Genomic DNA, 22,608 nt, shown 5'->3' on the forward strand with positions numbered 1-22,608 from the left:
GTCAACAAGTGACAGAGCGAGAATTAGAATTCAGGTCCTTTTGACTCCCAAGCCAGTGCTCTACCCACTAGGCCACCCTGCTTCACAATTCAATTCAAGGGAATTTATTTGTACAAATTCCTGGGTGGGTGGTCCATGCTGGGTCACTAGATAGAGAGTTAGGCATGCAGAGGGAGGTAGAGATGGTCCATTTCTAACTAGGATAATCAGTAGCCAAGAAACTGACCATCACCTGAGTCCTGGGGCCCTTACTGGGTCCAGAGTTCAGGACGAGACGGGCCACAGTGTTGAGGCACTGCTGACAGTCTATGTTCTAAGATGGACACCCTCAACTCACCCATCCCTAGTGACCTTTTCTTTTTTTTTAATGGCATTTATTAAGCACTGACTATGTGCAAAGCACTGTTCTAAACACTGGGGAGGTTACAAGGTGATCAGTTTGCCCCACGGGGGGCTCACAGTCTTAATCCCCATTTTACAGATGAGGTAACTGAGGCATAGAGAAGTTAAGTGACTTACCCAAAGTCACACAGCTGACAATTGGTGGAGCTGGGATTTGAACCCATGACCTCTGACTCCAAAGCCCGTGCTCTTTCCACTGAGCCACGTTGCTTCTCTCTCGTGTGTGTGTGTGTGTGTGTGTGTGTGTGTGTGTAATATTTGCCAAGCACTTACTATATATCAAACACTCTTCCAAGCACTAAGGTTAATACACAGTCATTAGGTTAATTAGGCCTTGCTTGAACTAAGTGCTGTTGCAGTGAGAGGCAATGGGATGGAAATCAATCAATCAATGATATTTACTGAGCGTTTACTCTGGAAAGAGCACTGTACTAAGAGTTTGGGAGAGTACACTACAATAGAGTATGTAGATATGATCCCTGTGCTCAAGGATCTAACAGTGTAGTGAGGAGCTTGTAGAAACAGACACTTCTAGAGGTTCCTTCTGGCCTGAAAAATCTGATTGAGAGTTCTGGGCCCCTTTTAAGCCTCCAGGGTTCAAGAGAGAGGCAGTTGAGGTTAAATCAGATGTGCTCCAAGCCATATGTGGAATGGCAAAATGCCAAATTGTTCCCCCCTCAGTATAAAAATAACCCCTAAATGTTGTCATGGGCCTCTGGGCACCAGGAGCAGACAGATGGGGCTGACTCAGCCCATTCCCGACTCTGGGGATGGGAGCGCAAGCTACTCTGTCCCCAGATTATCCCCTCCTGAGTCACTGTCCCCACTCCTTAGATGTCACTATCAGCCCGGGCCAGCCCAGGCTCACCCAGTGCTCCTTGGCCAAGCTGTGGCCTGGGCTGGGCCCCTCTACTGAAAAACAGCAAGGAGAGGGAGAAGGGGGGCACAGGAGGAAGGAGGGGTGGGGCAATGGAGAGAAACACACCAGTTCACCCCAGCTTTCTCCCTTTTTCCCTTTACCTCCCCTACCAAAGAAAGACCTGAGAGTCAGAAGAACTGTGTTTTAATCCCAGCTCTGTTACTCGTCTGCTCTGTGACCCTGGGCAAGTCACTTAACTTCTCTGGGCCTCTTTTCCTTCATATCTGAAATGGGGAGTCAATAACTGTTTTCCCACCCCTTACGTTTTTTATTATGTTCTGCAAGCTTCTGCAGAGTGAGGATCCAGAGGAGAAAAGCAGAAAGTAGCGGACCAGCCCAGAGGCTCTAGGGGGAATGGGTTAAAGGGTCATCAGTTATGGGAGAGGAGAGTGTTGCTAGGAAAGGTGAATAATTAAAGAGATGAAATGAATTTGTACCGCTAATGCCACCTTATTCACTTTATCTGTATCTCATCGTCTATCTTATTACCCCTAGATCTCTCTTTTCCACATCCTTCCTCTGGCCTGAAACTTCCACCCCCTCCATATATGTCAGACCACCACTCTCACCACCTTCAAATACTTATTAAGGTCACATCTCCTCCAAGAGGCCTTCCCCAACTAAGGCCTCATTTCCTCTCCTTCCTCTTTCTTGTGCGATGCCTCAGCACTTGGATCTGTACCCTTTTAAGCACTTGATATTCTCCCCTCCTTCCCCGCCACTCCCACAGCATTTATGAATATACCTATAATTTATTTTAATGTGTGTATACCCTTCTAGACTGTAAGCTCCTTGTGGGTAGGATATGTTTCTACCCACTCTTGTTGTACCAGGCTTTCTCAAGCCCTTAATGCAGTGCTCTGCACATAACAATCACTCAATAAATACCACTGATTGATTGACTGATCATAATTTAACCTCCCCTCTGAGTTCCTGAGACGTCCTCCCCACAATCCCACTGCTACCTTAGAGTCCAGTCTGTTGTCGCCAGACACTAAATCATCTCTGTTGTTAGCTTGTCCCTCAGACTGTGCTTCTCCCAGCTCAAACTCCCAACCCTCTTCTAGATCCAGTTGTGGAGCTCGGGGAATGAGGCCCAGGTCCATGGAAGAGTACACACTGGAGGATCTGGGAGGCCTCAGCCTGCCTTTTACAATGCTTGGGGGCCAGGAACCACAGCCTGGGTTGGGTTACAACTGCCCACAGTTACTCTCTCCACTTCAAAGCTTTATTGAAGGCACATCTCCTCCAAGGGGCCTTCCTCGACTAAACCGTCATTTCCTCTTCTTCCACTCCCTTCTGCATCTCCTTTGCACCTCGGATTTGTTCCCTTTACCCCTCTCTCAGCCCCAGAGCACTTATATCCATATTTATAATAATGTCTGTCTCCCCCTCTAGACCGTCACCAAAACCTGCCGGTCTCACCTCTGCAACATAGCCAAGATCCCCCGTTTCATCTCCATCCAAACCACTACGCTGCTCGTTCAGGCTCTCATCCTATCCCGTCTGGATTACTGTATCAGCCTCTTCTCCGATCACCTATCCTTCTGTCTCTCCCCACTTCAATCCATACTTCACGCCGCTGCCCGGATTGTCTTTGTACAGAAACGCTCTGAGCATGTTATTCCCCTCCTCAAAAATCTCCAGTGGCTACCAATCAACCTACGCATCAGGAAGAAACTCCTCACCCTTGGCTTCAAGGCTTTCCATCACCTCGCCCCCTCCTACCTCACCTCCCTTCTCTCCTTCTACAGCCCAGCCCGCACCCTCCGCTCCTCTGCCGCTAGTCTCCTCATTGTGCCTCGTTCTCGCCTGTCCTGCCGTCATCCCCCTCGCTTGGAATGCCCTCCCTCCCCACATCAGCCGAGCTAGCTCTCTTCCTCCCTTCAAGGCCCTACTGAGAGCTCACCTCCTCCAGGAGGCCTTCCCACACTGAGCCCCCTTCTTCCTCTCCCCCTCTTCCCCACTCCATTCCCCCCACCTCACCTCCTTCCCCTCCCCACAGCACCTGTATGTATGCATATATGTTTGTACGTATTTATTACTCTGTTTATTTATTTATTTTATTTGCACATATTCTATTTATTTTATTTTGTTAATATGTTTGGTTTTGTTCTCTGTCTCCCCCTTCTAGACTGCGAGCCCACTGTTGGGTAGGGACCATCTCTATATGTTGCCAACTTGTACTTCCCAAGCACTTAGTACAGTGCTCTGCACACAGTAAGCGCTCAATAAATACGATTGAAAGAGTGAATGAATGAATGACTGTTAAGATCGTTGTTGGCGGGGAGCATGTCTACAAATTATGTTATATTGTTATACTGTACTCTCCAAAAGCAATTAGTACGGTGCTCTGCCCACAGTAACTGCTCAATAAATACCACTGATTGATTGATTGATACCCTTAACCTGTATGCTTTAGCTTTTGATTTGGGAAGTTCACTGGGAGAGGTGGGATTCTAGGGAGGCTTTGAAGGTGGGGAAGAATTGGGTCTGGCAGATTTCAGGGTGAACATATTTGGAGACCCCAGGAGCTTTGGTTGGTGGAACTATGATAATTGTGATGTTTGTTAATAATGATAATAATAATAATAATAATAATGCTGTTTATTAAGTGCTTACTATGTGTTAAGCACTGTTCTAAGCACTGGAGCACTGGAGCACTGCTCTAAGCAATGGCTTACTATTTTCTGGGCACTATACTAAGATCTGTGATAGATACAAGGTAAATCAAATTGAATCCAACCTCTGTCCCACATGGAGCTCACGGTGCAAGTTGAAGGGAAAGCCCATTTTACAGTTGAGAAAAATAGAGGTGAAGTGGCTTTCCCGAGGTCATACAGCCTGTAAACAGCGGAGCTGGGATTAGAAACCAAGACCTCCAATTCTCAGGCTCATGCACTATCCACTAGCCCCGGAGGGCATGTTGCCCCTGGAAAGCAGGGGGAAAGATGAAAACCTCTTCAAGCACTTCTCTGAGAGAGTTAAAAGTTTCTGTAAACCGGAGGAAACCCAGCCCCAGGCTGAGGTCAGTGGGCCTTGCTTGATTCATTCATTCAGTCATATTTATTGAGCCCTTACTGAGTGCAGAGCTCTGTACTAAGCAGCATGGCTCAATGGAAAGAGCACAGGCTTTGGAGTCAGAGGTCAGGGGTTCAAATCCCAGCTCCACCAATTGTCAACTGTGTGACTTTGGGCAAGTCACTTAACTTCTGTGGGCCTCAGTTACCTCATCTGTAAAATGGGGATTAAGACTGTGAGCCCCTTGGGACAACCTGAGCACCTTGTAACCTCCCCAGCACTTAGAATAGTGCTTTGTACATAGTAAGCGCCTAATAAATGCCATTATTATTATTATTACTAAGTATTTAGGAGAGTACAATACAACAATAAACAGACACATTCCCTGCTCACAGTGAGCTTACAGTATAGAGGGGGAGATAATAAATGATATTTGTTAAGTGCTTACTATGTGCTAAGCACTGTTCCAAGCACTGGGGTTGATACAAGTCAATCAGGTTGGACAGCCTCCGTCTCACATGGGGCTCACACTCTTACTACCCATTTTACAAGTGAGGCATCTGAAGCCCAGAGAATATAAAACAATCAATCAATCAAAGAGAAGCAGCATGGCCTAGTAGCTAGAGCACGGGCCTGGGAGTAAGAAGGACCTGTGTCTTAATCCCAGCTCTGCCACTTGTCTGCTGTGTGACCTTGGGCAAGTCGCTTCACTTCTCTGAGCCTCAATTACCTCATCTGTAAAGTAGGGATTATGACTGTGTGTCCCATATAGGACAAGGACTGTGTCTTACCTGATTGACTTATATCCACCCCAGTGCTTAGTACAGTGCCTGGCACATAGTCAGCACTTAATAAATGCCACATTTATTATCATTATTACTATCAAAGGTATTTATTGAGCACTTACTGTGTGCAGAGCACTGCATTAAGTGCTTGGGAGAGTAAAATGTAACAGAGTTAGTAGACACATTCCCTGCCCACAGTGAGCTTACAGTCTAGAAGAAATATGAGTCTGTGGGAAGTGTTTCTACCTCACTCTCAGATCCCGGGGTCAAAGTCACAGCGAAGAGCAAGGATCAGTCTTAAACCTTCCCCATTTTATTGGATTCATGACAGATTTGCAGGCACTCACTCTGTGTCTGGGATTGGCTTCATTATTCATTTATTCATTCATTCATTCAATCATCTTAATCAATAATAATAATAATAATGGCATTTATTAAGCTCTTACTATGTGCAAAGCACTGTTCTAAGTGCTGGGGAGGTTACAAGGTGATCAGTTTGTCCCACAGGGGGCTCACAATCTTAATCCCCATTTGACAGTGCTTACTATGCTAATTAAGTGCTTACAGTGTGCAGACCACTGTACTAAACAATACAACAATAAAGAGTGACAATCCCTGCCCATAACAAGCTCAACAGTCTAGGGGGGAGACAGACATCACTCCATATAAACAGACATCAATACAAAGAAATAAAACTACAGATAAATACATAAGTGCTGTGGGGCTGGGAGATGGGGGAAGAACAAAGGGAACAAATCAGGGTGACACAGAAGGGAGTGTGAGATGAGGAAAAATGGGGCTTAGTCTGAGAAGGCCTCTTATCTTGGGCCCCAGGTGGGAAGAAGGTAGAAGTGGGCTGGTGCTGGGGACCTGGGAAAAGACTGAAGGCTCAGGCAAGTGGAGGGGTCTTCACACCCTTCCTGCAGCAGGAGAAGTCATCAGGGTGACCCTGTCGCCCTCATTGCTCATAGCTCCTCCAGGCTGCTTTGAGAGACCTCAGAGGTTCATTTTGCCCTCTGCCCCTGTGCTATTTTGTTACTCTAAAAAATACAGACCTGAGAGTCAGAAGGACTTAAAAGGACAATCAGTCAGAAGGACAATAAATACGATTGAATGAATGACCAGGTTTCTCATCCCAGCACCACTTGTCTGCTGTGTGACCTTGAGCAAGTCACTTAACTTTTCTGTGCCTCGGTTTCTCATCTGTAAAATGGGGATTAAAATCAATCAATCCATCAATCAATCAATCAATCGTATTTATTGAGCGCTTACTGTGTGCAGAGCAGTGTACTAAGCGCTTGGGAAGTACAAGCTGGCAATATATAGAGACAGTCCCTACCCAACAGTGGGCTCACAGTCTAGAAGGGGGAGATTAAAATGGTGAGCCCCACATGAGACATGGACTGTGCCCAGTCTGATTAGTCTGTATCTACTCCAGGGCTTAGTTTGGCATCTGGCATATAAGCATTTAACAAATACCACAAAAATAAAGTCATCGCAAGTGTTTTTTATATGCATGATTATTATAATCACTACTACTATTAATATTTGTTAAGCACTTATTATGTGCAGAGCACATGTTCAGAGAAGCAGCATGGCTTAGTGGAAAGACCATGGGTTTGGGAGTCAGAGGTCGCGGGTTCTAATCCCCACTCACAGAGTAAGACCGTGAGCCCCACATGGGACAACCTGATCACCTTGTATCCCCCCAGTGCTTAGAACAGTGGTTGGCACATAGTAAGCACTTAACAAACACCATAATTATTATTACTATTATTATTATAAGGTTTCATGAAGCATCAAGTGCCTCATGGATCCTCTAGACGGTAGTAATAATAATAAATGATGCATAAATAATAAACTTCTTGTGGGCACGGAACGTGTCTACCAACTTTATTATATTGCATTCTCTCAAGTACCTAGTACAGTACACTGCACACAGTAAGTGCTCAATAAATAGTTCCTGTTGTCCCCCTGGAATTCTCTCTACAAAGGACTACTCCCCTTACATATGGGAAAGGTCACAGGAATGGGAAAATCTACCATGAAAGGCAAGAATTCAGGTGTTGAAAATAATTACTCATTTAATCATTCCAAGCAGGACACAGTGACCTTCTAAACTGTAAGCTCCTTGTGGATAGAAAACATATCTACCAACTCTGTTATACTGTACTCTCCCCAATGCTTAACACAGTGCTCTGCACACAGTAAGTGCTCAATAAATACCATTGCTTGATTAATTGATTGATTGATTGATTTAATAACCTCTTAATTCTTTAAGAATATAAGTAACGTCGTTACTGAGTGTCAGGCAAATTTTCCATCTCCTTCACTCTTGACTCTCCCACCTTCAATCCAGGGTTGGTGCCTTTTCCTCTGCCTGGAATGCCTCTCCTCGCCCCCTGATCTTCCACAAACCAGGTCCCTTTCTTCCTAAAAAAAACTGACTTAAAAGGACACCTCTTCCAGGAAGCATTCCCTGATCAGCCCCCAGGCTCTCTTCCCAGTCATTCCATCTCCTCAGTTATTTCAGAACTCTCAGTATTTAGCTCTGTATTTTGTCTATCATTTATATTTACCCTATCTTAACCAGATCTATCTGTGAGATTGTCTGTTGTTTCTTACATTAGAACGGAAACTCATCAAGAACAAGGATTGTGAGTTTTGCGCCTTTTGAATGTGCTGTGCCCATAACAGCAGCACATAAATGTTAATACTAATAATGAGTTCAAACTAGTTGGCATTCTGGCCAAATGTTCTATCTAAAAGTCATTTTGGGGAATAGTGTGATGATTGCCCTCCTGGACAGGCTAACATCCCCAGGAACATCTTAATCATTCCCCCTCCTTCCTCTCTCCCTCCCCATCTCCCCCCACCTTACCTCCTTCCCCTCCCCACAGCACCTGTATATATGTATATATGTTTGTACGTATTTATTACTCTATTTATTTATTTTATTTGTACATATTTATTCTATTTATTTTATTTTGTTAATATGTTTTGTTTTGTTGTCTGTCTCCCCCTTCTAGACTGTGAGCCTGCTGTTGGGTAGGGACCATCTCTATATGTTTCCAAGTTGTGCTTCCCAAGCACTTAGTACAGTGCTCTGCACACAGTAAGCGCTCAATAAGTATGATTGAATGAATGAATGAATGAAACTATTCGAAGTTTTCCTGTATGTTCTGTCTTTTGGTACTGCATAACTTTCTGAAGAAACAAATTTCTATGTTTGCCTCTCACCTTGTCATGTGTTCCTTGAATCATGTATCCTTGAATTTTAATGGACATCATCTTACCCTGCTGCTGGGCAGTTTGGGGAACAGCAATCCTGTTTTCACCTTGTCCAAACCCTTCATAATTTTGTAAACTTTCACATTTCTTCTCAGTCTGTACCTTTCCAGATTGAAGAATCCTCATCTTTTATTCTATGAGCAAAACAGGTCAAAGAAATTTGGCAGTGGGGATAGATGAAGTTGAATTTCCCCTGCCCTCTGTTTTTAAACTTCCCTATGTAGTTTTCAAGATCTGCATTTGGAAAGGATGGAGGGGGTGGGCTCTGATCAGTTCTGGAAAGGGAAAGGAATCAGCAGAGGAGAGTTGGGGAGCCATGGGGAGAGAGAGCGGTTACAGAGGAACTTCTTAGGTTCAAGCCTTAGTGCCCCAAACCTGGCCTCGTCAGGCCTCGTCAGAAGGCTGCTCTCAGCCTCCTGGGAGAAACAGGCAGCTCACTGAATTCCCTTTATCAGACACTACAGGGAGGGTGGACAGGGTGGCCTATCACTGTCCTGCAGCCTGGGTGTGGAGGCCCGTGGGTCCTGCTTCTGAGATAAGGGGTGTGACCTGCTGGGGGTCCCTGGGTGTGGCTCCCATGCCTGAGAGGAAGATAGCCGATCTGGGTGTCAGGGAAAGCAGAGCAGGGTGGGGGGATTATTCTTGGCACTGGGCCTTCAAGGACATATGTACAAATCATCACTTCCACCCTGTGCCCTGGGCTCTTGCTCTGAGGACCAGGATAGAACGATATGCTGAGGGCTGAAGCCTGTTTTCAGGCCTTCTCCTTGTCCACTGAGGGCTTTTCCCTGGGTGGCAGCAAGGAGTGGTTTAGGTTAGTAGTAGTCAGTAGCTGTCATCATGGTGTTTACCGCAGGTCCACTGGACACAGAGCACTGCACCAAACACTTAGGTTAGAAGGCAATTCATTCATTCATTCAATCGTGTTTACTGAGTGATAATGATGATGATGGAATTTGTTAAGTGCTTAAGATGTGTCAGGCACTGTACTAAGCTCTGAGGCGGATACAAGCAAATCGAGTTGGACATAGTCTCTGTCTCATGTGGGGCTCACAGTTTCAATCCCCATTTTACAGATGAGGTAACTGAGGCACAGAGACATTAACTGACTTGCCTAAGTCACACAGCAGACAAGTGGTGAAATTAGAATTAGAACCCATGACCCTCTGACTCCCAGGCCCATGCTCTATCTACTACACCATGCTGCTTCTCTTATGCCACGTTGCACAGTGCTTACTGTGTGCAAAGCACTGTACTAAGTGTTTGGAAGAGTACAATATAGCAGTAAACACACAGTGAGCACACAGTGCATTGTGCCAGGTTCTAATCCCGGCTCTGCCAATTGTCAGCTGTGTGACTTTGGGCAAGTCGTTTAACTCCTCTGTGCCTCGGTTCCCTCATCTGTAAAATGGGGATTAAGACTGTGAGCCCCAAGTGGGACAACCTGATGACCTTGTTTTGTCCCCAGCACTTAGAACAGTGCTTTGCACATAGTAAGTGCTTAACAAATGCCATCATTATTTTTATTATTATTACCCAGGGATTTGGCTTACTCTGCAGTCCCTTTCATAGGGTTACAAACCAGTTTCCAGCTCTCCCAGACAGACTCTCACCCAGCTCGACCTACTGGACAGAGTACAAGTGGGGAGTCAGGAAACCTGGATTCGAATTCCGACTCCACCACTTGCCTGCTGTGTGGTCTTGGTCAAGTGACAACTGCTCTGTCCGTCAGTTTCCTCAACTGTAAAATAGGGGTTAAATACCTGTTCTCCCTCCCTTTCAGACTGTGAGCCTTATAAGAGACAAGAACTACGTCTGATACCTTTATATTGAATCTAGCCCAGTATTTAGAACATATTTAATATTTAATGAATTGCAAGTCCTCACAGGGTTTCTCTGTAGGCCTAATTAAGTGCATGGAGTAGTGCTTTGCAGCCTAACCTAAGTGCATGGTGCAATGCATTTCAGCCCAGCCTAAATGCTTTGTGCAGAACATTGCACCCATCGGCTCACAATAATTTATTGTGATTTAGTAAATACCACCATTATTATCATTATCACTTACTGTTATTATTATTGTTTCATAGATCATTTCATAGATCCAGAAGCCAGGTTCCAGCTCCACCGGCCAGACTGTAGCACCTAATATCAGGAAGATTAAACCCTGAAGTAGGTAACTCTGTGCAGTCAACAACCTGCCTGAACTTTTTTAGAATAGGTCCAATATAGAGGCATAGAATTTTACCAATCTCTTTAGCTCCCTGTGTTCCTACCTGGTCACTTTGTCATTCGTTCATTCATTCAATCGTATTTATTGAGCGCTTACTGTGTGCAGAGCACTGTACTAAGCACTTGGGAAGTACAAGATGGCAACATATAGAGATGGTCCCTACCCAACAGTGGGCTCACAGTCTAGAATGGGGAGATAGACAACAAAAGAAGACATATTAAAATAAAATAAATAGAATAAATATGTACAAGTAAAGTAAATCAATAAATAGAGTAATAAATATGTACAAACATGTCCTTAGCTTTCCTTCCCTAAACCCTTCACCCCAGAGCTCCAGAGCCATCAGAAGTTGTGGGAGGACCAGAGTCCAGAGTTCTGGATTTCACAGCTTTTGAGGCTTTGAGGATCTTTTTTAATGGCATTTGTTAAGTGCTTATTCTGTGTCAGGCACTGTACTAAGAGCTGGGGTAGATACAAGATAATCAGGTTGCACAACACAGACCATATCCCTTGTGGGGCTCATAGTCTTAATCCCCATTTTACAGGTGAGGAAACTGTGTCCCAGAGAAGTTAAGTGACTTCCCTAAGACAAGCAGCGGAGTCAGAATTAGAACCCAGGATGCCTGACTCCCAGGCCCATGCTCTTTCTGTTAGGCCACACTGCTTCTCTCTTCTGGGTCACTCTGCTTTGGCTCAGTCCAGGGAATCTCAACTGTTGGATTATGGGATGACCCTGGCCCACATTTGCCTAGGCCATGTAGACTCTGACCTGGGGCCTGAGAATGTGTATTCATTCATTCAATCGTATTTATTGAGCACTTACTGTGTGCAGAGCACTGTACTAAGCACTCGGGAAGTACAAGTTGGCAACGTATAGAGACAGTCCCTACCCAACACCGGGCTCACAGTCTAGAAGCATTGTCGCCCTAATATGGGTGCTCCATTATCCCCTGGGCTTGGCCTGGCGAGATTCCCCAAAGGCTCCTTGCCTCATCCCTCTCCACCCAGCCCAAGCCAGTGACACTTTCTGGCCTGCAACAAGCCCTCCTTCCTTGTAGCTTGGAGTCAGGGAGCACCAGAGATCTGGATTTGGATATAGCAGAAGAGAAGGGGTACCAGGGAGTCCGAGGATGTAACCTCTGAAGCCTCTGAGGTTCCTAACATTTGGAAAGTCTTTCTGCTGAGGAGTTGGTTTATGTCCAAGCATAGATCCCTCCTCTGAGATAAAGCCACTGTCCCTCACATGAGCCTGCTTGGGTCTCAGTTGCCTGACCTGAGCCCTGGCTGAGGGCAGAGAGGAGTTCAGAGGCCAAAAGAGCCTTGAACTGGAGTTTTTAGGCCCCACTGCCATGCTGAAAGTGGATTGGTATGAATGGGAAGTATATAAGGTTAGATGTCCCAGTATGGGGGGAAGGGGAGCAAGAGTGGAAAGTGGGAGAAAACTGGGCATAATAATGGCATTTGTTAAGCGCTTATTAAGTTACAAGTATGTACTAAGCACTGTAGTAGAAACACTATAATCAGATCAGCCTGAGGAGCAGCTTGCTGCAAAGGATAGAAGCAAGGGTCCAGGAGTCATGAGTTCTAATCCCGGCTCTGCTACTTGTCTGCTGGGTGACCTTGGGCAAGTCAGTTAAGTTATCTGGGCCTCAGTTAGCTCATCTGAAAAATGGGGACAAGCAGACAAGTAGAGGAGCCAGGATTAGTACCTATGGACCTTCTGACTCCCAGGCCTGTGCTCTGTCCATTATGCCAAGCTGCTTCTGAGAACATGGGAATGCAAAGTGGGATGGAACAAGTAACCGGTGGCAGACTGGCTATTGAGGAGCATTTCAGTCCCTGTCCCCCTGACTAGTCTGGAATAAAGCCAACTTGGGAGTCTTCACATCCACAAATGAGTGCAGACACCCCACCTCCCCACCCCATGACACACAAGGCCTCTGGCCACAGAGGTGGATTGAAGCAGGCAGGAGACCTGCTGCCCAGCGCTCATGATTGCTGGGGCCCCCAGATTTTGTTTCACATTTTCTATTGAATTTAACTCATCAAAATATAAACACTTTTTTCATGGTATCTGTTAAGTGCTTACTATGTGTCAGGCACTGACTGTAAGCTCACTGTAGACAGGGAATATGTCTGTTTATTGTTATATTGTACTCTCCCAAGTGCTTAGTACAGTGTTCTGCACAAAGTAAGCACTCAGTAAATCTAACAATGAATGAATTGAATACTGAGCACTAGCATAAATGCAAGCTAATCAGATTAGGCACTATCCATGTCTCATGTGGAGCTCATGGTCCTAATCCCCATTTTACAGACAAGGTAACTGAGGCACAGAGAAGTTAAGTGACTTACCCAAAGGCACACAGTAGAAAATTAGCAGATACTGGAATAGAACCCAAGATTTCTGATTCCTAGGCCTGTGCCCTATCCACTAAACCATGCTGCTTCTTCAAAGGTTTCATGAAACAGTTGGTTTTTAAAACTTTTTGGAAAAAATAAAACCATTCTGCAGTGCTTTTTTATAGAACTTAATTGCATAAGTACTTACTGGCAAAACACAGAAACACAAAAACTCTTCAGAAGGATTTTTTAAAATTTTGCCTCCAAAAAGCCCTGCTTTTCCCAGGCATAAACCCCAAAAAGCTTAATTCCAAGCCTGACTCCCACAAATGTTTGATAAGTGAGGAACTCTCCCACACACAACCAGGGATATTCTAAGAATACATGAAAGTCCACAAACAAGGGGACATGTGAAAACACACAAACACACACACAACATCCAAAATTCAAGCACATTCTATGGATTAGAAGCTAAGAGGGAGGAATGAATTTCCTGGTTCTCTCAGGATTTTCCAGACCCTCTGAGCTTAATAAATAGTATTTTTTGAGAGGTTGCTGAGTGCCAAGCACTGTACTAAGCACTTGGGAGAGTACACAAAAGTTGTTGGAGTGGATCCCTACCTTTAAGGAGCTTACAAATTAGTGGGGCTCTTGCTGGGAGTTCTCCCAAGGCATATTGCTTCTGAAATAAGCCCCCCATCTTGTCTGCTATGGTGAAGACAGAGTGTGTGAGCTGGAGGCCGGTGTGTCTTAACCCAATGGGGATTTTCTTCCACTTTGAAACAGTGACTAACATGCCCTAGAGTCACTCTGTGGTCTGTTTCCATCCCCTTCTCCTCGCAAGCCCCTTCCCCAGGGACCAGGCAGCCCCCGGGAGAGAGAGGGTTATTTTTATCTTCTCTTCCAGCTCTACCCCCAGCCCAGCTATCACAGAGCCTCTCAGAGGAGGAAATGGAAGGAGATAAAAGAGTGGAGATGGATGGAGAGGAAAAGGGGGAGGGGTCTTGGTATGGGGGAGAGGTCAGTGTTAGGAAAGAGTTTACCAACCCAATGGGCAGAGATGCCCCAGAATAGTTGGGTGAGGCATGGCCCAACTTTGAGCCTCATAGCACCCCCAAAGCACCAAAGTCTTGGATGGACAGGACTCCACCAAAGCCATGCAATCCAATCCCCTGACTTCAAGCACAGCTCAGACCTAATGAGAAAAGCTGGTCCAGAGGAGGCTGAACAGCCTCCCTGGGAAATGTGTCCTACCTACCCCTTGGCCTCGTTCCCAAATTCTCCCTGCTCCAGTCCTGGTCCACAATGATGGAAATCGCCATCCCCTGTGGATTCAGCATTCCCACCCATGACTAGGCATGAGTTGGCCCTCTCAGCCTTCCCTTCCCTGGACCAGACTGGCCCTAGTGCCCATCTCCCAGGTCTGAGATCCCAGCCATGGGCCCCAGGACTCAGATGGAGCTGAGGTCTTCCGTCGGAGTTCACCAGAAGCCAAGCGCAAGGGGAAGTTGGGCTTTCAGTTCCAATTGAGGGGTGCAGATCAGACAGACTGAATGAGTAAACATGGCCCATGGAGTGGGATCCCAGGAGAGAATGCCAGCAGTGGATCCAAGGCAGACTTTGCAGCCGTGGGACTCTGGCAGAGCAGGAATAGGTCTGGGGGGCACGGGTTGGAGAAAAAGGGAAGATTTTCTCCAATTTCCCCACCACTGCAGAGACAGATTCTTCCGCCATACATCCCCACTCCTCAGGACCCCTCTGCCCCCTCCCACTCGGCACTCAGCCACGCCCTCGGGGGTCCCCATCCCAGACAGAGCCAATCCGCTGTAAGGCTGAGGCCAGGCGGGGGGCCAAACAGGGGGTCAGGCAGGGCATGAGCAGGGGATAAAAAGCGGAGCCCAGGCTGAAACCAGACATTCCTTCTCTGCACGTCTGCATTTTCAAGCAAACTTGCAAATCTGACACAATGGTGCATCTGAGCGCTGAGGAGAAGTCTGCCGTCAACAGCCTTTGGGGCAAGGTGAACGTGGAGGAGCATGGAGGCGAAGCCCTGGCCAGGTATGACTCCAGGGGAGTGGAGTCCAGGATCCCGGCTCTGACCCTCAAACTTCGGCTTCCCAGAGAGGGCGAGTGGTTGGTACCCTGGTGTGAGCTGCTCTCTCACTCTCTCTCTCTCCTCTGCCCTTACTCCCACCCTCCAGGCTGTTGGTTGTCTACCCCTGGACCCAGAGGTTCTTCGACTCCTTCGGCAACCTGTCCTCCGCCTCCGCTATTCTGGGAAACCCCAAGGTCAAGGCCCATGGGAAGAAGGTGCTGACTTCCTTTGGCGATGCCGTCAAGAACCTCGACAACCTCAAGGGCACCTTCGCCAAGCTGAGTGAACTGCACTGCGACAAGCTCCATGTGGACCCCGAGAACTTCAGGGTGAGCCCAGCTATTCCGATCCCGCAGGGACTGGCATGGGAATGCAGAAGGAAATGGGGCAGAAGCCCCTGGGGAGAAGGGGTTTATGAGGGCCTGTTGGGCAAAGAGATAGTCTGGGTTTTTTTGGAGGAAGTGAGTCAGAATGTAAGACTCTGAGGGCTAAAGGATCTGTCGTGAAACAGTTTCAGTTGCCTCTGGGAGGTATCAGAGAGGGTAGTGAAGGAGAGGTGAGAGACAGGTTTATTGGGAAATAGCAGGGGCAGGGCTGAGGTTGGGCTGTGTCTCCTGTCTGTGAGACCAGGGGTGGGGTCAGAAGCTACAGGCAGCCAGTTGCTGGGTATTTTCAACTTGATCCAAAGCACCATCCGGAGCAGGCCCAGGTCAGTGCCTTCACCACCAAGCCAGGCACTCACCCGGCCCCGTGTTTGTCTCTCCCCACAGCTCCTGGGGAACGTGCTGGTCGTGGTCCTGGCCCGTCACTTCGGCAAGGACTTCACTCCCGAGGTGCAGGCTGCCTGGCAGAAGCTGGTGGCCGGTGTGGCCAGTGCCCTGGCCCACAAGTACCACTGAGTCCCACAATGCCAAAATGGCCTCCCCCGCCTTCCGGTCTCTTGTCCTGCCAACCGCAGAACAGCCCTGCTGGCCCCTGGGGGTTGCCCTGACCCAATAAAGAGTTTTCAGTCTAGTCTTAAACTGTTCAGCCTGTCTGTGCGTCACTTTGCAGGGGTCTGGCTAGGGAGGCTGAGGTCTGAGGAGCTTCAGAAGGGACTGGGTCTGCCTGGGGGTTGTTGCTGCTGCCCAGGCCTCCCAAGTGCTTGGGGAGAGGGGCTGAGGGGAAGACTCCAAAAGCTGCTAGACCCTAGTTCTCAGTTAACTCTTGAAGAACAGCTGATCCTCTCACCCTGTGTCCCCCAACCTGACTCCTCTCTCTGTGTCCCCTACTCTGGCTTCTCTATCCCAGGGTTCCCCCCAGCCCTTGGGCTCCTCTCTCTCAGCATACTCCTTCTGGTTCCTCTCCCCCAGGATCCCCCATCCTGATTCCACTCTTTTAGAGTCCCCCACCCTGGCTTCTCTCCCCAGTGCTTAACAGGCCTAGCTTCTCTCCACCCAGTGCCCTCAACTCTTACTGCTCCTTCCCTGCAGCCTCAGCCTCTCTCCCTCAGAATTGGTAGTCCCTCACCCTCTTCCCCCAGCACCCCTCTCCTCCACAGGGTCCCCAGCCCCACCTCTTCTCCCTGAAAACCTTTTCTGCTTCCAGTGCCCCTGTCCCTCTTCCTCCAGTGACTTTGGCCTCCTGGCACCAGGTCCCAGAGTCTGTGTCCCTCTCTCCCCCCTGGACAACTACTCTCCTACTGCCATTCTGACAAAGTGATGCCACTATCCCCACAACCTCAGGTTCCTGCCCATTCCTTACACTGTCTTCAGCCCCTGTCTCATGTCTCCAAGCCCAACAGCCCCTGCCCCATCCCAACAGCCCCTGACCCATCCCCCATCACAACAGGTCTTCTGCTCCATCTCCCACAGGCCCAAAAACCGCTGCCCAACCTCCCATCCCAACAGCCTCTACCCCTTCGTTCCAGGCTGAACAGCCTCTACCCCTTCCCCCCATCCAAATAGCCCCAACACTATCCCTCCAGCCCCCAAAGCCCCTGCACCATCCCCCCAACTCCCCCCATCCTCCAGGCCCAACTGAACAGCTCCTGCTCTGTCCCCCCAGGCCAAACAGCCCCTACTCATCTCCCAGCCTCAACATCCCCTACCTCATCCCCTCCCCGAATCAGAACAGCTCCTGCTCCATCCCCCCAGGCCAAACAGCCCCTACTACAGTCCCAGCCTCAACATCCCCTACCTCATCCCCTCAATTCCAACATCTCCTACCGCCCCCGCTCCCAGTCCCAATGACTTCTGCCCATCCCTCCATTCCCAACAGTCTCTGCCCAGCCTCCCATTCCCTACAACTCCTACGCCATTCCCTTGTCCCAGTAGTCCCCCTCCACCCCCGAGTCCCAACAACCCCTGCCTCATCCCCCATCCTAACAGCCCCTACCCTATCCCCCAGTCCCAACAGCTCCTGCCCCACCCCCAAGTCCCAACACCTCAGACCACCCTCCCATTCCCAACAGATCCTACCCCATTTTCCTGTCCCAATAGCCCCTGCCCATCCTCCCATTCTCAACAGATCCTGCCCCATCCCCCATTCCCAACAGCCCCTTCCCCATCCTTCTAAGCCACTTCTTAAAACCCTCCAATGATTGCCCATCCTTCTCTGCATCAAACAGAAACTGTTCACCATTACCATTAGCTGAAGAGAGTCAATCAGCTCTCCCCCTTCTACTTTACCTTATTAATTTACTATAACGCAGCCTACCCACTTTACTCCTCTAACACCAACCTACGCACCTTGCCTTTCCTTAATTTCTCTCATCTTTGATCCCTAACTTTCACCCTCACTCCTGCTTGTAACTCCCCTCTCTTCCCACCCCGCCCCTTTATATCCAAATGGACCACCACTCTCACCATCATCAAAGCCTTAAAGTCTGTTCCTCCTAAACACTTTGACACTCAACCCCCTCCTTCCCCACAGCACTTATATCCTTACACTCTGTTCCTTCCCCTACCTGTAATTTATTTTAATGTCTGATTCTCCAACTAGATTGTAAGTTTCTTGAGGGCAGGGATCATATCTGCCTACTCTACTGTACTCTCCTGAGTGCTTAGTACAGTGCTCTGCACACAATATGTACGCAGTAAATCCCAACCATTGATTCTGGAGTTTGTTCCTTTTTCCTGGGCCTTCCTTTCTTCCTCAGTTCCCCAAACCTCTGGCATTAAGCACCTCCCCTAGTGAGCCTAGTGATCTGAAAGGGTCCACCCAGTTGGGATTGCTATGGTTGGACACCTTGCACCAACTCCAAGACCAAGGTGTCTGGCAGACCCTCCTGTGGTGGCTGAGTCCAATTCTATTCTGTTTAGGTGTTTCCCTAGAATTCATGCTTTCTCTAGAAGCTACACATTGTAAGATTTGAGCTTTAATGATCTGAGGAATTTCTCTGGAGCTGAAACTTGTTTCCAAATAAAAGCTAGACCAATTTGGGGGTTTTACAGGGAAATTAATTTGCAATTTCCCAAGCTCCAAAGCCCTGTGACTAAACACTGAACCTTAATGGAAAAATGGCAGAATTCCCAGGGAAGTACATTCAACTATCATTCCATCGGCCATTGGATCTTAGGTCTGGGAGGCCCCACAGGGTAACCCCATCATTGACAGAGTCCAGAGGTGGCCCCTAGGGCCCACTTACCTCACTTCTACACTGGAAAATTAAAATAAAATTAATAATTAAATTTAGGATCAGTGAACATATAAAAACCACCCTGTTGTGGTAAAGAAAATAGAGCTTCTGTAAGAAGAAATTGTGCCCCTGAGATCATTCTGGAGATTTTTGAAGAGAATCAACAAATAATTCATCAGTCAGTGGTATTTATTACGTGCTTTCTGCACAAAACACAGAATTCAGCATTTGGGAAAAAACACTACAAAAGAGTTGGTAAACATGATCTCTGCCCACAGTAGTTTATGGTCTATGGGGGGAAAAGACATAAAAATAAATTACATTTATGGGAAAGAGTAGAGTATAAAGATACTAATAATAATGATGGTATTTGTTAAGTGCTTACTACGTGTAAAGTACTGTTCTAAGCACTGGGGGGGGGGGGGGGATACAAGGTGATCAGGTTGTCCCTCATGGGACTCACAGTCTTAATCCCCATTTTACAGATGAGGTAACTGAGGCTCAGAGAAGTTAAGTGACTTGCCCAAAGTCACACAGCTGACAAGTGTTAATATGTTTTGTTTTGTTTTGTTGTCTGTCTCCTCCTTCTAGACTGTGAGCCCATTGTTGGGTAGGGACCATCTCTATATGTTGCCAACTTGTACTTCCCAAGTGCTTAGTACAGTGCTCTGCACACAGTAAGCACTCAATAAATGCGATTGAATGAATGAATGAATGAATGAAGTGGTGGAGCTGGGATTAGAACCCATGACCTCTGGCTTTCCACTGAGCCACGCTGATTCTCTAATGTGTACGTAAGTGCTGTGGGGCTGGAGTGAGTATCAAAGTGCTTAATATGTACACAGCAGAGTGCATAGGTGACACAGAGGGCAGGGAGGGGAGTGAAAATGAGGGCTTAGTCAGGGAAGGCTTCTCGGAGGAGGTGTGATTTTGGGAGGGTTTTGAAGATGGGGAGAGCATTGGTCTGTCAGGTATGAAGAGAGAGGGAGTTCCAGACCTGAGGGAAGATATGGACAAGGGGTTGGGAGTAAGACAGATGAGATTAAGGTACAGAGACATTAGAGAAGCAGGGTAGAGAATGTACTGCAGTAGAAGCTTAGTATATACATAGAGGGAAACTAGTAGACATAATACATTTATATTACTAAAAGTCTTTGACAGAGTTTCATACTAAAGGCTTTTAAACCAAACTAAATAATCAGGAGACATGGAAATATTGTTAGAGATAAAGGACTGACTATAAGAATAGAGCCAGAGGATGGAGATAACTGGCAAATTCTAGGACAGAGAAGTGAAAATAGTGAGATTCCCTAGGGATTAATGGCAAAGACTGTTTTTGGCCTAGTGCAAAAAGTATAATAATTGTATAATTAAGTGCTTACTATGTGCCAGGCACAGTACTAAGCGCTGGGGTGGATAGAATCAAATCGGATTGGACACAGTCCCCTGCTCCACATAGAGTTCAGTCTTATTCACCATTTTACAGATGAGGTAACTGAGGCATAGAGAAGTGTAGTGACTTATCCAAGGTCACCCAACAAAGAAATGCTTTGAGGTGGAATTAGAACACATGTCCTCTAACTCCCAGGCCTCTGTTCTTTCCCTCTAGGCTGTAAACTCCTTCTGGGCAGGGATCGTGATTTCCAACTCTTTAATATTGTACTCTCCCAAGTGCTTAATAGTGCTCTGCACACAGTAAGCATTCAATAAATATGATTGATTGATTGATTGATTTCCATTAGGCCACAATGCTGTCTCTGAAATGCACCTAGAGAAAAATGGGGAAAAATAACTCAAAATACTGTAATGATTGTATTAAATAAGTACTTACTACAAGCCAAGAGAGATACAGGATAATTAGATCAACACAGATCTTGCTCTATACAGGGTTTACAGTCTAAGAGGGAGAAAGAACAGATATTTTAATCCCATTTAACAGATAAGGAAACTGAAGCCCAGAGAAGGTAACTTGCCAACAGTCACCCATTGGGCAAATGTCAGAGCTGGCAGTAGCACTGGTCCCCTGACGCCCAATCTAGGGTTCTTTCCACTAGCCCATACTGCCTCCCTTTCACAACCACCTGATTGTGGGCTCAGGAAAGAGATCTCAAAGTCAGTTATCAGTGCTGAGAACAGTGCTTAACATATAGTAAGTGCTTAACAAATACATACATTACAAAACAAAACAAAAAACTATTGACTGTTCTTTTAAAGCATCTGTCCAATGCGTGGCAGCAGCTCAAAAGGCCATTCCAGTGCTGGGCAGCAGCAGAAAAGGAAGAGAAAATCAAACAGAAGACACAACCCTGTCACCATATAAACCACGGTCCTCCCACTATGAATACCAAGTGCTTCTGGTGGCCGAATCTTAAGAAGGGCATGATAGAACTGTAAAGTGCATGAAGAAGGCCAAACAGGAGAATGGCATAAAGATGCTTCCTTTCCAGTTCACCTGTCAGATCTCCCAAGAGCTTATTACCAGGCTCTCCACAAAGTGCTCATTAAACACCATTTATTGATTGGTTGATTGGAAAGGGGTAAATTGAGAGATGATGTGATTGACATTAATGAAACCACTAAGGATTGGGATCAATGGTAGTGTTTACTCTGTGCAGAGCTTTAGGATGGGGTGAAGATGGAATTGTTGCTCCCCAGATCCCATACAGCTGAGATAAGAGGGGTCCCACCAAAACCTGAGAGCAGTTGATTCCAAACAAGCTCAAAAGAAACAGCTCTTCACACAGCATGATAGGCTGTGGGTATGAAACACACATGGTTTATTATGCAAGGAAGTTACGCAGGCAAAATGTACGATTAAGTTCAAGAGGGTTTGAATGAATGCATGGGTGAGTAATCCATGATGGAGCACAAGGAGGGAAGTTAGGGTCTTAGGGGGCAAAAGATAAGGTTAATAGTTGGCTGTGTCTCACTCACCAAGAGGATCTAGGGTGTGACCTCATTTTCCCTCCAAGCATACACACTAAGGATGGAACACAGCCCAGAGAGATCACTGGTCTCACCTACCAGTGAGCCTGCTCATGGACTTTTTTGTTATGGTATTTGTTAAGCACTTACTAGTGTGACTTAATGGATAGAGCACGGGCCTGGGAGTCAGAAGGACCTGGGTTCTAATCCTGGTTCCACCACTGTCTGCTGTGAGACCCAGGGCAAGTGATGTAACTTTACTGTGCCTTACTTACCTCATCTGTAAAATGGGGATAAGAGTGTGAGCCCCATGTGGGACAGGGACTGTGTCTGACAATTAACTTGTACCTACCCAGGGCTTAGAACAATGCTTGGCACATTGTAAGTGCTTTGCAAATACCATAAATATCATAATTATTATTACTATGTGGCCCCACCGGTTGAGTGGGTGATTTGAAGCCTTGCATTTGGGACCCTGGAGACAACAACAATGCTTGGTCAGGTAGTTGGAGCCCAGACCTGGGAGTCAGAGCCTCTGAATTCCAATCTCCACCCTGCCAATTGTCTGTTGTGTGACCGTGGGCAAGCCACTTCACTTCTATATACTTCAGTTTCCTCACCTGTAAAATGGGGAGACAATACCTGTCCTCCCCCCTGCTTGGACTATGAGTCCCATACAGACTATAAGATCATTGTGAACAGGGAATGTGTCTGTTTATTTTTTGTATTGTACTCTCCCAAGCACTTACTAGAGTGCTCTGCACACAATAAACATTCAATAAATACAATTGATTGATTAATTGATTCCCCTTTTAAATAGACATAGGAACATATGAGAAGCAGTGTGGCCAAGTGGATAGAGTACAGGCCTAGGAGGAAGAAGGATTTGGGTTCTAATCCCAGGTCTGCCTCATGTCAGCTGTCACATGTCACATGTCATGTCACAGCATGGCTCAGTGGAAAGAGCACAGGCTTTGG

General features: G+C 46.9%; 1 protein-coding gene across 1 annotated transcript; it reads left to right on the plus strand.

Annotated features, from left to right (window-relative positions):
• Nucleotides 1-14,957: 14,957 nt before the first annotated feature.
• Nucleotides 14,958-15,985, plus strand: LOC119949142 (hemoglobin subunit epsilon). Its single transcript, XM_038770671.1, has 3 exons — nt 14,958-15,049; nt 15,193-15,415; nt 15,857-15,985. The coding sequence occupies exons 1-3, from the start codon at nt 14,958-14,960 to the stop codon at nt 15,983-15,985; spliced, it is 444 nt and encodes a 147-aa protein (XP_038626599.1).
• Nucleotides 15,986-22,608: the final 6,623 nt, after the last annotated feature.

The sequence above is a fragment of the Tachyglossus aculeatus genome, chromosome 2, assembly GCF_015852505.1.
Source record: "Tachyglossus aculeatus isolate mTacAcu1 chromosome 2, mTacAcu1.pri, whole genome shotgun sequence".
NCBI lineage: Eukaryota > Metazoa > Chordata > Mammalia > Monotremata > Tachyglossidae > Tachyglossus > Tachyglossus aculeatus.

Excerpts from the sequence above, each read along its gene's own strand:
- LOC119949142 (XM_038770671.1), top strand. The coding sequence starts at position 14,958 with ATGGTGCATCTGAGCGCTGAGGAGAAGTCTGCCGTCAACAGCCTTTGG. Across the intron at positions 15,050-15,192 it reads GGAGGCGAAGCCCTGGCCAG|GCTGTTGGTTGTCTACCCCT; the intron begins GTATGACTCCAG and ends CCCACCCTCCAG. Across the intron at positions 15,416-15,856 it reads TGGACCCCGAGAACTTCAGG|CTCCTGGGGAACGTGCTGGT; the intron begins GTGAGCCCAGCT and ends CTCTCCCCACAG.